This window comes from Uloborus diversus, chromosome 6, assembly GCF_026930045.1.
Source record: "Uloborus diversus isolate 005 chromosome 6, Udiv.v.3.1, whole genome shotgun sequence".
NCBI lineage: Eukaryota > Metazoa > Arthropoda > Arachnida > Araneae > Uloboridae > Uloborus > Uloborus diversus.
Window position 1 is genome coordinate 57,894,490 of NC_072736.1, and position 14,574 is coordinate 57,909,063.

Below are 14,574 nucleotides of genomic sequence, written 5' to 3' on the forward strand. Positions count from 1 at the left end.
GTGGTTTGGGGGGTCCTATATTATAAAGGGCATGAAGAATAATTACATAGCACTCACAGCATAAAGCCAGTTTTGCAGGGCCCAATTTCCCAATAGGCATTAGGCAGCTGCCTAGGGCAGCAAAATTTTCAGGGGCGGCATATTTTGCTTTAACCACACATTTTTAAAATTAATTTTTTATTCCTGAATATAAAATATTTGCCTTCTTTTATTTTCCACAGAGACCAATTTCCTTGAAATTTAATAATGATTACTTTCACACACCTAATGAAAATTATTTTTTTTTTTATAATTTTTTAACGTGATATATTTTTTTCAAGTGGACAGTTTTCAAAAGCGAAAACTTTGGACTCTTTGCAACGTAATCCAGAACAATTACTAATGAAATACTAAGTGAGTGAACGTAATAACAGAGGAAATTATTCAAATCGTTGATTTGTAGATGAAAAAAAAAATTCATTGTAAAGATGCTGTTATAAAAAAAGATAACAACTGATGAAATGGTTAACACACAAGCCATTAAAGTTAAGTGCTCATCAAAGATTCAGCTATATCGATGTTAAATATCTAAGCAGAGTTTTGGCATCAAAACACAGTTGCGATCACAAGAGCACTAATACGTAACTTTTTTTAAAAACAAACAGAATTAATTCGGAAAGTCTTCTTTCCCCCCCCCCCCTTTTTTTTAATCAAAAAGTCTTTTTAAGCAAACGAGGACAAATAATGAAACAACAAAGAAGTTTGTTAATTAATTTCGAAAATAAATATGCTGTCTTATGTGAAACATATTACCATGTTTAACATTCCAGACAAATCTCGCTTTCTGTTTACTTTCCCATTTTCTATCATTATATTTTCCCTTATAGGTTTAACTCATGTCTATATCATTTTTCAGTATTTCATTTGCGTTGTCATTGTAAGGAAATGTTTTAAAACTTCAGAAAATAAAAGAAAACATGTTTTATGAAACTATATTACCATGAAAAAATAATAACCATGCTCTATTAATTGTTAAATGTAAATAAATAGGAACACGGAATTTTTGGGGAGATCACTGTGACATCCCCAGGATGTGAAACGTCATCATTTCTTAATAAGCTTGGCAGTTTAAATTTATAGAACCCTTTTTTTCGTGTTTTTCAGTGAAAGATTTTTTTTTTCTTCTTTTAGAGGGGAGGGGGTGGCAAATTTCAAATCTTCCTTGGGTTGGCATGGAGCTAAATTCGGCCCTGCAGTTTTGTTAATATTTCTAAAACCTATGATCAGGGCCGCAAGCAAGTAGCTAGAATTTTGTTAAGGGGGCGAGGGGTCCAAGACGGAATGAACTTTAAAAATGGGGGAACACTGAACACAAAGCTTTAGCTGTTAATTATATTAATTAGTACTATTTCAATTCAAAATTCAGTTATTAATGCATGATAAACAGCTTCAAATTAATTAGCTAATCAAAATTTTAAGGCATTAATAAAAGGTAATTAATCAAAAAAAATTTTTAATCACCTCTAGATAGTATGAAATGAAGTCTCCAAAAAGCGTCTCACATAAATTCCCAAATATGGGGTGAAAAATTACCCGCTCATATTAACAGTTTTTACCGTTGGGAAATGCAGATTTTTCTGCTCTATATGCAATTTTTTTCAATTCTCTAACTTAACTATGGTGGGAGTTATTTGCTTTAAAAACCCGAATATTTCAAGGCTTCGCTGCACTTCAGGCACTTTGGGGTAGGTTACACTTTTCAAATCCTTCGTTTCTTTCTTTCTTTTTTATTTCAGTTTCTTAAAAGTATTTTATTTTGTTGTGATCCATAATCCTGCCTAAGAGTTGTGAGTTTCCGGGACACAGCGGACAAATTCGTGGCAATTCGTGATTGTGAAAAAAATTATATAGTTCGCAATCACGAATTGCGATAGGACCCTACTCGTTGGGTTTCTTGTTTATTCAAATGGAACGGAAATGGTCCAGAAATTGGCACCCATGGAGGTACTGGTAATTTTTTACAATAAGTAGCACGAGGTATATCCATAAAAAAAGAAATGGTAATTAGGTTCCGGTAATAAAGATTAAGATTTTTATGGCCGATATCCACCAGTACACTAAGCATAAAAATTATTTACAGCGTGTAACGTTATGAATTTTAATTTCTTATCAAACTTAAAGATGGGTATTAGTAATCTGTAAATATTAAACACGATTAGATGACGTTTCGCTGTTTAAGTTAATCTATATAGGCGTTTTTTTAATGAAAAAACATAATTTTACACAAAAAAAAAAAAAAAAAAAAAACTTTTTTTAAAAAATAAAGTTTGCTTGAGATAAGGCCTGAAATAAATATGAATAAAATCAAACCGCAGAAGATTTTTAACTATGACGAAGAAAATTTCACTCTCTAAATAAATATTAAAAACAATTGCCGTCACAGAAATCTGAAAAACCAGAGCAGCATCAATTTTGTTGAAATGAGGATAATATGCTATTCGTGATTGCTCAATAACCCTATGACAAACTACAGGACTACTGTAAACACACGGAGTTTGCAGAATGACAATATGTTATTTCGTGAAATGCACCGCCAGCTAATGGGCGGTAATTTACTGAATACACCTTGCCTCGCGTTCAATCTTCGAGTTGAACCGAACCATTGCTTCGGTCACTCGTCTGGTCTGCTAATTTTATATTAGCTACCAGTTTGTTCGCACTCTTGGCTTCCTTAAGAGGTTTTCCATCTCCAGCTCAGTCACTTTCCTATGCCGGGCTGATGAGTGCTAATTAGCACGAAACTGCAGTCCTCGGCTGGAAATGACTGAGCTGGCGGTGCATTTCACGTATTTCTGCTTTAGCCCGGGCTAATGGGCGATAATTTACTGAATACACCTTGCCTCGCGTTCAATCTTCGAGTTGAACCGAACCATTGCTTCGGTCACTCGTCTGGTCTGCTAATTTTATATTAGCTACCAGTTTGTTCGCACTCTTGGCTTCCTTAAGAGGTTTTCCATCTCCAGCTCAGTCACTTTCCTATGCCGGGCTGATGAGTGCTAATTAGCACGAAACTGCAGTCCTCGGCTGGAAATGACTGAGCTGGCGGTGCATTTCACGTATTTCTGCTTTTGCCCTGGCTAATGGGCTGTAATTTACTGAATATGTTATTTATTCGATGCTATTTTTGTCTAAACGTAATATTTAGATGGGATACCAAAATAAGATGTAAGGCACAAAATTGTAAAAATAAAACACATTTCAAAAAAAAATGCAGTACAACCTACCTATCATTTTTGGAGTGCGTTGAATTTTTTTCTTCTGCATTTCGATTTTTGAAAGATTTTTTTCACTAATTTGAGGAAGAAAAAGTTTGCTATAGACACCAATAATAGATATGCGTTGTGCAACCTCAGAGACCCACAAGTTTCCTGTAGGAGCCCATGGCACCTTCTAAAAATGTGGTGCTGTCTACAATTGCTCCGCTGCGCTGCGGACAGCCCCTTCCCTGATTATCCCAAGGTGTCATTTTCCTTTCGCTATATGGCCCAAGGCGTTGATATGGCCTTCCCTCAAAACCATTCCTACAAATGAGAGTGGGACGATTTCGAGAAAGGTTTATAATGCCTACTCCTCATTGTTAACGAATGAAACTTTCCCGAGGTTCCCTCTAGTGTTGCATGGCTTTCTCCGATGCAATCTGCTTCCCTCAGGGGAGCAGACTGATCGGAGAAAGTCATGGGTGTTGAGGAAAAGATAAGCAAACCAAACCAGGGCCTGAAACCTAACTACTTTTGCTGTCTCAAGTCAGCGTTCCTGTACACAGGTTTATCGGCTATCATCAAGGGAAGCGCTAATGAGGTGGGGTGCTAATCGATAATTTAATTTGTCGCCCAGTGCGAAGTGACCATGGGTGGCCCGTCCGGGACCTTTCCACAAGGAAAAAAACGCTTTCTTTCTACAAGTATGAGTCAGCGGTTTTAGTAAAGAAGACGAGGGGCTTCGTAAGGTTTTACAAAGATTTAAAAACTGTTTACAAAAATGAGGGAACCAATCTTGGATTTTCCTATGTCGCCCAGTGGTTTGATTTTGCATCTTCTAGGCAACAGAATTTTTTCACTACGGGACATTGGTGTCGCGTAGTCCCTATGTTAAAAAATGCTCTGCAACTTGGTGCTTAGTGAAATATTTTAATTTTCTCGCCAAAGGCAAAGTCAACAAACAGGTAAAGTTTCAAGAAGGCTGAAAGGCACATACATTTTTTCAGCTTAAAACTCGTTTTTCTGTTTAAAAAAGAAATATATTTTGAAAATTTTTAATTAGAAATGATGTAAAAGAATGACGAGCGAAATACATTTGGTACAAAATACTCTCGTTATGATCGTATTTTCTTAAATTTTATTCTCTGGTTCCTTATCGGAAAATAGGTAAACTCATTCTCTTTTTGTTTGTCTTTATTTCTTTGCATAGTTTTCCCTTACCAATAGCTTAATTTTAGAATCACTACTAGTGTGGTTTTTGAGTTTGCCTCCATCTACCTTAGAGTCTTTATATAAACACACGTATGTAAGGACGCTAATCTACCCTAACTGACCAAGGATTTTTTTTTCTTTTCGTTGATATGCAATAATGGAGGAATTTTTCTGTGTACTTGTTCAAGAAGAAGTAAAAGCTTCAATGAAGTGAAATCAATTCTGTAACTGTAACTTTTAAAGAAATTCATGTAAACATAAACAATTGTCATGCGCTCGTAATTTTGAGTTAATCTGTACTGTTATTAGTATTATTAAAGCTTATTCATATCAATGTGTGAAATTAAACTAACCGTGTTAAAACTGATATCTTAATATAATGTTCTAATATCTACTAAAAATATTGAAAATGCTGAAAATTCTTGACTTATCACGAAAACTATATTATCCATATCGTAATATTTCTACAAAAGTCCCGTTATTTAAAGAACCCAAACGTAAAGTTAAAGAAACAGTAGAACTAGTAACTTTAGTTGATCAGAACGACAGAATTTTGGGACTTAAAGCTAAAACGGAGAGTGAAAAGCTTGCTAGAAAGCTAAATCTTACGTGAGTTTACATTTAAAGTTGTATTCTTATTTGTTTGATTGCGATGTTGGGTATCAAATTTCGTTTCTGATGAATTCCATTGGATAGATAACGTTATCAAAAAATGTTATTTACTTGTACTATTAATCCAGAGATGTTTCGAAAAAAAAAAACAATGCACCCTAATTTTCTCACTTCCCAATTGTTTAAAATGCCCCTTTTTTTTTAAATAACATTTTAAAGCTCTTTTAATGTAAACCTTTTTGTTTTGTACTGTGACAATTTCACCTTGCATTGGTAGTGAAAATATGTTACAAAATGAGTTTACTGCCCTCAAATCGTTCAGTATTGGTCTCAAATGAATCGTCAGGTTGAAGAAGAGAATGAAGACAAAAATGTCGAAATTACTTTTTAAACTCAAAATTATTTCCAAGCGTTGCTCTACATGTGAGTGGTCAAAGGAAAAAAAAAACAGTCCCTAAAGCATATTTCACAAAAATTTGCTGGTCATTGAATGCAAACTTATATACAAATTAGTTCCATTTTTTTAAAATTTTATTTTTTTCTTATTCCCTTTGTAAACCTCAAATTTCAATTTCACTTGGTCTTTTACGTTTCTGAAGCTGAAGACCAGGGGCGTGCATGGGAGAGGGAGAGGGGACTTGTTGGCCCGGGCCCAAGCCTAAAGGGAGCCCGAGATTTTTTAAATGAGGGGGGAAATTTTTGAAGAGGGACATTCGGGTGAATGATATGGTAGCCCGTAAAAATCATTTATGACGGCCATCAAATTTTCTGTGCATGTGCCTGCTAAAAACAACCAACTTTTCAACATTAAAGGACATTTTACAAGCTTAATTATACAAATCTTAGTTTTTTATGAATGTCTTCAATTCCTTGCCAGTGTAACCTGATCTGCCAGTGTAACCGACTTCTGTTTAAATTTGCAAACTGGGGTCGAAAAATGTTGCAGAGGGGAATGTCAGATTTGTTGTAAAGAATTTTAAACAGTCATTTCTAGTGCCGGATCTAGAGGGGAGCAAGCTGAGGCCCTAACTTCAGGCGGTAACTTCTGAAAGTACAAACTTGCCATTTTTCTTTGCGTGTGTGTGTGCATTTTTTTTAAATTTTCATTTAAATTTGCTAAGAGCTAGAAAATGGGTAAGGAGAGTTTTGAGTTTCTCCCTTGACCCAGAGAAGTCTAGGATCCTGTACTAGTTGTTACTGACACTCACATTATAAACTAAAATGTAGTTGTTCAGCAGTGTAAACCTTTTGTTTTGTAACTAGTGCAAAATAGACATTGTCCATGGTATGGCAATAGTCCATTTAACTTCCCATTCGTGGGTATTTTGATTTACTATTAGTAGCATTAAAGAAACTAATTTAATGTAATAACTCTGAATAATATATGCATGATGAACATGCGCAAGTTTTATACAGGCTCACAAATGTGTGAAAAATGCTTAGAACAGGGATAAATAATGTCTCCACTAATTTTCTGATTTGTAGCCAAGCGGCTTAAAATCTGGAAAATACAATTAAAAAGAAAGTATTTCAAACCAAATGGATCATTTATATTTCCTTTAGAACATTTTCCAGTTGAAATCTTTCAAAAGACCTCCTTTTCAAAAATTCAGAAGAGTTTTTAAGCCAAAAAACGTGCACACACAGTTGGCTCTCTGTTTAACGACGTTCATGGACCACAAAAAATCATCCTTAGGTAGAATGTGTCCTTAAATAGAATGCTTCTAAAATTACAGTAGAGCATTTAGGACTATGCTAGGTCTTCTTTAAACAGAGAAAGTTGTTAAACAGAGAACCAACTGTATTAGTGAACTCCAAAAAACCAGGTTTTCCTCTCCTACAGTACCCTTGTGACTGTTCATATCCACAGTTACATCGTACAAATAGAGGTGCAAGAAGAAGTGCTAGAGCCTCTTATAGTCTTCATGAGGGGAGACAATAGGAGGGCTCTTGGAGGGAATATCCTTGAATTGAGTATAACACGTAAAAAATTCAAATAACATTTAAGCGTACAGAAGCTGAACTCTCATGTAAAAATTAAGAACTCTTTGTAACCTGAGTGGTGGCCTGATCACTAAAGGTTTAGATTCATAATTAGAAAGTCAAAGGTCGGATGCATGTCGTATTGAAAATCCTCCTTGTATGCTAATGGTTACAGTTGTGCATTAAATCAACTGTCACTAAGTCCTCAGTTCCCATTTCAAATAAATACCTCTGGGGGTGCTAAATCCAGGGTTGCTCAGAAGGCATTACTTTCAAAATTGGTTATTTTTTGCAAACAAACTGCATTTATTCATGTATGAAAAGTAATCAAAAAATCTTTTGCTAAAATATTAATGAATCAAATAATCAACTTTAATAAAGCACAAATATTGAAGAAAGTACTACACTTGGCTTTTTTTAAGCTACAATGTTTCAAGGAGTCCGTTAAAGAGCATTTAACACACCACAGGAAAGTCCTGAGCAAATGAAACATCAAACAGAAAACTTAATTAAGCCAAAGAAGTTGGAGTGAAAGCTAGCCACTTGAGCATGTAGGGCATAAGATGAAAAATAACCAACCAGAAACCAAGTAACCAAAAACTTTTCTGACAGTTTTCTATTCCTTGATTTCAGATTGATTGTTTTCCATCGTAGAAAACTGATAAAATGCAATGGGGTAACATACAGTGCAGGAAGAAGGAATCTCACCTGGAGCTGTATCTCCTGTACAACAATTAAAAACAGCTTCTTTCTTTTCCAATTTAAAAAATCCTTATTCATCAAGCTTACATACCGGCAGATGAATTACGACACCTAGATACAGCAAGGGCAGTCTCTGGACGTTTGACCTCCTTTACAAAAATGTTCATATCTAGGTATAAATAAAGGTACAGTGGACGCCGGTTAATTGAATCAGTGGTTAGTTGAATCAATCACTTTAATGAATCAAATTGTCAAAAACAGAACAAAATCCAACTGTATTGAATTAGCCGCTTTATAGAACCAAAACTATTTAGAACAAATGTGATTCATATAAGCAGCGGCCACTGTATAAAGATGTAAGGGAGGTCAAGTTTCAGTAACCAGCGTTATAGCTTTAATGTATAAAATGGTGGTTGAAAAAGAAAACAAAGAATAATTTGAACCTTCTTCAAAATATAAGATATATTGTACAATATATGTTACTTTTAGATTTTGGAGGGTCTTTTTGAGTGTGATTTTTGTAACTGTGAAATTGAACGTAAAATCTTTTTAGGTTGGAAAGAGTGTACGATACAAAATATGGAAAGACGTACCCAGCATACAAAATGATGTCTGCTGCAGATTTACTGAAAGAGGAGAAGCAAATCTCGACAGCCAAAGTATTAAAGAAGCTTCCCATCAACTATTTGATTACCGATAATGATTTAATGACAAAAATAAAAATAATTAAGAAATGGCTCTGTAAAGATTATGAAGTTCATATCCATATTATGGGAAATAGTGAAGCACAGTCTAGAATGGTAAGAATACTCATATATTAACAGTACAATAATTTAAAGTTTATTACAGATCACAATTAGTGTAGAAATTCTTTAGTACGCTTAACTGGTGAAGTGATTCTTATGCTACATAAGCGATGAGGTGGGGTATATATAACCTCAGCAATATATACGCTTGTCCAAAATTAAGGTCACAAACATGTTGTGGAAGAGAATATTCGCCGTATGGACTGGCCTTTGAAGTCTCTGGATCTCAATCTTAATGATCATGTTTGGGATGGTCTAGAAAGCCATTGCAGAGCATAACCCCCTCCTAATACCCACCAGCAAATGAGCTTTGTCATTCCAAGCATTTATTGACGCCTTCATAAACAATATGAAAACTCGTTTGGAATTTTTATACTGCCATGCTAAGCGCGAAAGTCGTATTTGCAGCCGAGTTCAAAAGGAGAAATTGCCCTTTTGTTTAAAGTTTTGTGCCTCTATGTATTTGATTCAGATGAAACTTTTTCAAATTTTTAAAAAATATATTTGTTATTGATAACTGACTATAAAACATTGTATTTGGGTGAAATATATGACATAAGAACCACCTGGTGATCGTAACTTAATTTTGACAAAAAGTGCAGCTACTACTTTTGTGCTTAGCAGGGCAGTATAGAAGTGCTCAGTGGTCACACTCCATATTAGACAGGCTTTTGGCTCAAGATAAATATTTTTTCTCTGATTCAAAATTAAAATTTTTTTGATGTACCCTGTTTCTTCCCACAATTAAAATCTTTTCCCTGTTATGTTTATTATGGATGCTCAACCATTTTAGGAATATTAACCCTCATCTGGGGGGCGGAGAACTGGGTTTTGCCACTTTTAATTTTTCCAATGCACTGAAATGTTTTAAAAACTGATAAAATAGTTATTGGTCTTTTGGTGTATTTTATGTATCTTAGTGTTATTTCTGGGATTAGATATCATATTGTTGCTCTGAGGTGACAATATGGCGTAAATCAAGAATTTTTTTGCACAATATTGATATTATTCATTTGTGTAATGCACAAATGGGCTTAACTACCCATTGTTCTTTATGTGACAGCTTTCATACATAGCTACCAGGGTTGGCCGCATTGGACCCAATTGGGTTGGACCCAATGGTTTTTTTTTTTTTTAAACCCATTTAAAAAAAACCATTATTTAGCCCACTTTTGGTTTTTTTTAAATTTTGTAAGAAGTTTTAAAAAAATTAATTTAAATACTTTCACAATTTAAACTTTTTTATTTGTTCTTCACCACAGACAATGAACATAAAAAATGAATTTTGAGCTTTAATAGTATTTTTAAACTCTTAATGGCATTAAAAATATATACTTCAAAGATTTTAAATAAATGTATTTAACTTTTTTCTTTAACTGGTCAATAAATAACTCAAATTATCTTGACCAAGTCCTGTCACATCTGATTTTCTCAATATTTGTAGATTGTACAGAGGAAACTAATCTAGTTAAAAGGCTTTGATGTAAATTATTTTCTACTAACCAACACGTCACAAATCTCAAATAAACACAAGGTAAATTTTTTAGAAAAAAAGATTTTTAAACGGTCGACAGAAAACAGAACAGGTACAGTATTTTCATTATTTTACAAAAAAAGTTTAATATTTCTTACCCTGTACACAGAAATAGAAAAACAGGCAACATAAAATTCAAAGAAATGTCTTGATTAAGCTGGAATTCAGTAAAAAGGGATTTAAACTAATTGAGGTTCTACAGTAGTTTTGCATAACAAAATGAAATACTATAAAGTAAAATGCAAAAAAAAAAAAAAAAAAAAATGTAGTAATTAAAAAAACGAACAATAGATTTTATCACTCGAGAAGTAACTTTGCCTAACTGTTGGTAATAATGAAAATTAAAAAATCTGAAACTTTAACATTCTTGGGTTTTTTCATCTTTTATACTTTTCTTCAGAAAACGCTGAATTTTAACTAGTTTTCCAGATTTTTACCCAAAGATAATTTTTGCACTTTGTCCATATACTTACGCTACAATATGCTACAAGTACCCCACATTTTCCCTAAAAAAAAGACAGAAAAACCCACATTTCTTTTAAAAAACCCAACTTTAGTTGGGTTTTTTTGGGTTTTATTTAAAAAAACCCAAAAAACCCTGGGTCCATGGGCTTTTTAAAAAAAACCCGGGTTTTTGCCAACCCTGATAGCTACTGATAAGTAGGGGAATGTGGGAAATTTTTTTTAAAAAGGGGCAAAGTGAAATGTCGAAATATTTACTCTTCTTTTAGCGCCACCTATCTGGTAATCTTTTAACAATATAAAGACGCATGAAGTCCAGTCAAGAAAAAGTTACTTCTGAAAATCAATGAATATGATAATGCAAGCAATTTTCAAAAACTGATACTCATATTATAATATTTTGTTTTAAGTCAAAAATTATTTTTTGATGTCATTGACCCGAGATTGCTCGCGCGACCAAAATGAACGGGAGTGCTCGCGCAGAGTATCTCATACCCAAGGAGGTTTTTTAGCATTTTTGAGTTCAATTTTTTTGTTCAAAAAGGTTGAAAATGCAAATACGAGAAAAGAGTATAGTTATAAAATACTTTCTTAAAAGACTTGCATTCAGTTTCTACATTTTTTGCAAATGCATGCCATATGGCCCATGCAAATGTTTTTGCCACATTTTTCACAACCAAATTTTGTTTTTGTCTTTTATATTGGGGGCTTTCAGTACAGCTTTTGTATGTTGACTTTGCTTTTTTAGCAGGGGATGCAATGTCTTCACTAGGTCCTATGCTAGAGAAGCATTGAGTATGTTCAGAACTCTAGCAGAAATACTCGCGCAGGGTATGATACACCCGTAGAAGTCAATTCCAAAGAAACTAATTTTAGAATGTCCCCACCGTTTCTACCCCTTCAAGGTTATGACCTATGAGTCAGCTACTCAAGGAATCGTTCACTTTAAAAAAAAAAGGTGGGGAAAAATTTGATTGAAAGCGAAGAGGTGGGTATGTCATACCCTGTGCGAGCAATCTCAGGTTAAATAATTAAGTTCTTGCTTCTCACATTTGGATTATAAATCGAGATCCACTAATAGTCATTGCAGTATTTTTTTGTCATTAAGCTCATTTGTATTTTAAATGCTTTTTACAGTAAGTCAAGTGCTTTCGGGGCAAAGTGGAATAGTTTCTATCATTTACGTATTAAGTCTTTTATCACATTTCTTACATATTTATTTAATAATTCCCTTTTTTTCCATGCATTCACTTATTGTCTTATTCATTCACTATTTTATACAGCCAATTATTTTTTCTCGTATATTTACCATTTATTTATGTAGTTATTTATTGTTTCAGTTTCTTTTCATTTATTCATTCATTCTTTTATTTACCCATTTATTTGATCAAAAATATCTTTATTATTATTTTTTTTTATCGATACTATTAATTTTATCAAAAAGAATGTATTTCATCAAGAAAATATTTCATTTTTCTTTTTGCCCCGTGGAAAAATATAGTGAAAATTTTCCATCTTTTTTTGAAGGTACAAAATTGCTATCAAAAATAAAGTAATGTTTAAATGCAAGTTTTATAGTGAAATACATTGTTCTATTTCTCTATGAACCAATTTTCAGAGCAAACTTTCATTTTGTTCTATTTGAAAAAGTAAGTTACTTTTACTATTTCACTTTGCCCCACATTTCCCTACTTCTAATATATTGTGGTTAAGACGATTTGTGTGCCAACCTCCTGGATCATGTCATCTTATCATTATGTTTATCATTTAATATAAATTAGTCACAAGTTTTCTTTGAATGTGCGTAAGGTGCTTAAAAACTCAGAAAACAACACTTTTCTCAATTGCTGAAATTTTTTTATTAGGTCTTCCCTTGCCACTGTTAATGGTCCGCCATTGCTGCACTGTTGCATGTGTCATGCGAGTTGGCCTTTCCTGATTTATATAGCAGTCTTTGTTTAATGTTATCAGAAACCAATCGCTTATAGTTGTCAAAATCCCTTTGTTCTGATTTTCTCTATTAATTTATATGCCAAAATTATTACTTAATGTGATCAATACATCGTTCAATGTAATCAGTTTTGGAATCAAAAATTGGGTTTCAGTTGAAATGATCAGAAACTGCTTCATCTACTCTAAACATCTGCTGTTGGTTTTTAATGTTATTACTTAATTCCTAAACAGTAGATAATGCTAAGCAAACCACAGTTCCTTTTAAAAAAATTTCCCTAAGTGAGAGTTTTTTCGTTAAACTCAAAGACTTTTTTCTTCTTAAAACTTAAAAAAGATAGAATTCTGTCAGTGGAAAACTCACAAATATATGTTAAGAAACAAATGGGTTATATTGAACTCATAAATATTTTTGCAATTTACGAGAGACATAATAGAAATGAATTACTGATGTTTATTTCTTCTTTAAAAACAATGACCGAGTGAGGTGGGGGAAACCTAGGGTGGAGTGAAAAAAATCAAAATTTGATAAACTTTAAGTAATAGTGCGGAAAAGTTGCCTTTTGTAGAGATATTTAGTCATGCCAAAGGATTTCGCCAGAAAAAAATATCTTGAGGGTTCACCCGTGCCTTGAAGTTGACCATTATTGCATAAAAAGTGGAAAAAGTTACAACAATTTCATTAAAAATAAAAATTTGATGTAATATCACTTAAGAGCAGGCTTTTGTGCAGATTACACACTGCATGTGATTATTTTAATAATTAACTATATTTCAAAGTTCCACACATGCTTTGAATTTGACGAATATATTTTCAAAACTGAATAACATCCTGATGCTCTGTACATCAGCGGACATATTCCACACCTCAAAACAAAAGAAGATGCTAAATAAATTTTAATATTTTTGAGCCCTAAACTGTAATCACATTGATTACTATAAAATATAGCATGGCGGGCGAGTTGAACTATATTTGACTTCTGCCAATTTTCAGTCTTAGTGTTATATTGTGGCATATTTTTAAATTCTAATTTGACTTGAATAAAGCCTCTTGGTTATAAAACAAACTATAGCTAGCACTTCTTTATCTAATTTTACTTATCGTTTCACTGCTTTAGTATCACATGTGAGGTTTTGAGAACCATAAAAATTCAGTAGGTACACCATCAAGCACCATTTATTTCAAAATTTTATCTGAAATTCCCATTTTGGAAAGGTGGAGCCAAGTTTTCCCCACTTCCACTTAGCAATGAGCTCATGTAGTTTCTCAGCTTCGAAATTGATATCTGAAATTGTAAATTTTCAGCGTCCAGTCCAATTCTTCGAATTTATCTTCATAATCAAACACAAACAAAGTTCTCTGATGACGATCATTGCTGTATTTTCCAAAATTATATTTTTCAGATTCTAAAGTAACCAGTGTACTGAACTATAGTATTGTTGATGATCGAAACATCGTCTGAGAACAGGGTTTCTGTCGGAATCATTAAAATGATCACATGCGGTCTGTAATCTACATAAAAAGCCTTCTCTTAAGTGATATTACATCAAATTTTTATTTTTGATGAAATTATTGCAACTTTTTCCAGTTTTTATGTAGTTATGGTCATCTTTAAGGCGTGGGTGGACCCTCAAGCTATTTGTTTTGTCGAAATCCTTTTGCATGACTAAATATCTGTACAAAAGGCAACTTTTAAGTACTATTACTTAACATTTATCAGATTTTGATTTTTTTCACTCCACCCTAGTGTACACGAGTATGAAATCTAGAATTAAGATACATAAGCCAATAAATGTGCTTATCTGGTCTTGAAAACACTGGTACCAAACATTCAAAATTAAAAATTAATTATTTTGTTTCTAGAAAAATGTTTTTGCTAAAATGGAAGAAGAACTGAAAACTGAATCCAGAATGCTAAATATAAGGCATAAAGAGGATGGAATAAAATTTATCGCAATGCAACCAAAACAAGTAAAGCAAGCTGAGACAGCTGCTGACTCTAAGAAAAAAGATGATACCCCCAGCTTATGATTGTAAAGTGAACAATGTAGATATTAAAATTTCAATCTTCTAGTA

General features: G+C 33.2%; 1 protein-coding gene across 1 annotated transcript; it reads left to right on the forward strand.

Annotated features, from left to right (window-relative positions):
• Window positions 1-4,696: 4,696 nt before the first annotated feature.
• Window positions 4,697-14,574, forward strand: LOC129225097 (uncharacterized). The gene is made up of 3 exons (XM_054859654.1): window positions 4,697-5,057; window positions 8,299-8,545; window positions 14,362-14,574. Exons 1-3 carry the CDS (start codon window positions 4,858-4,860, stop codon window positions 14,527-14,529), a joined length of 615 nt encoding a protein of 204 aa, XP_054715629.1. The 5' UTR covers window positions 4,697-4,857; the 3' UTR covers window positions 14,530-14,574.

Excerpts from the sequence above, each read along its gene's own strand:
- LOC129225097 (XM_054859654.1), top strand. The coding sequence starts at position 4,858 with ATGCTGAAAATTCTTGACTTATCACGAAAACTATATTATCCATATCGT. Across the intron at positions 5,058-8,298 it reads GCTAGAAAGCTAAATCTTAC|GTTGGAAAGAGTGTACGATA; the intron begins GTGAGTTTACAT and ends AAATCTTTTTAG. Across the intron at positions 8,546-14,361 it reads GTGAAGCACAGTCTAGAATG|AAAAATGTTTTTGCTAAAAT; the intron begins GTAAGAATACTC and ends TTTTGTTTCTAG.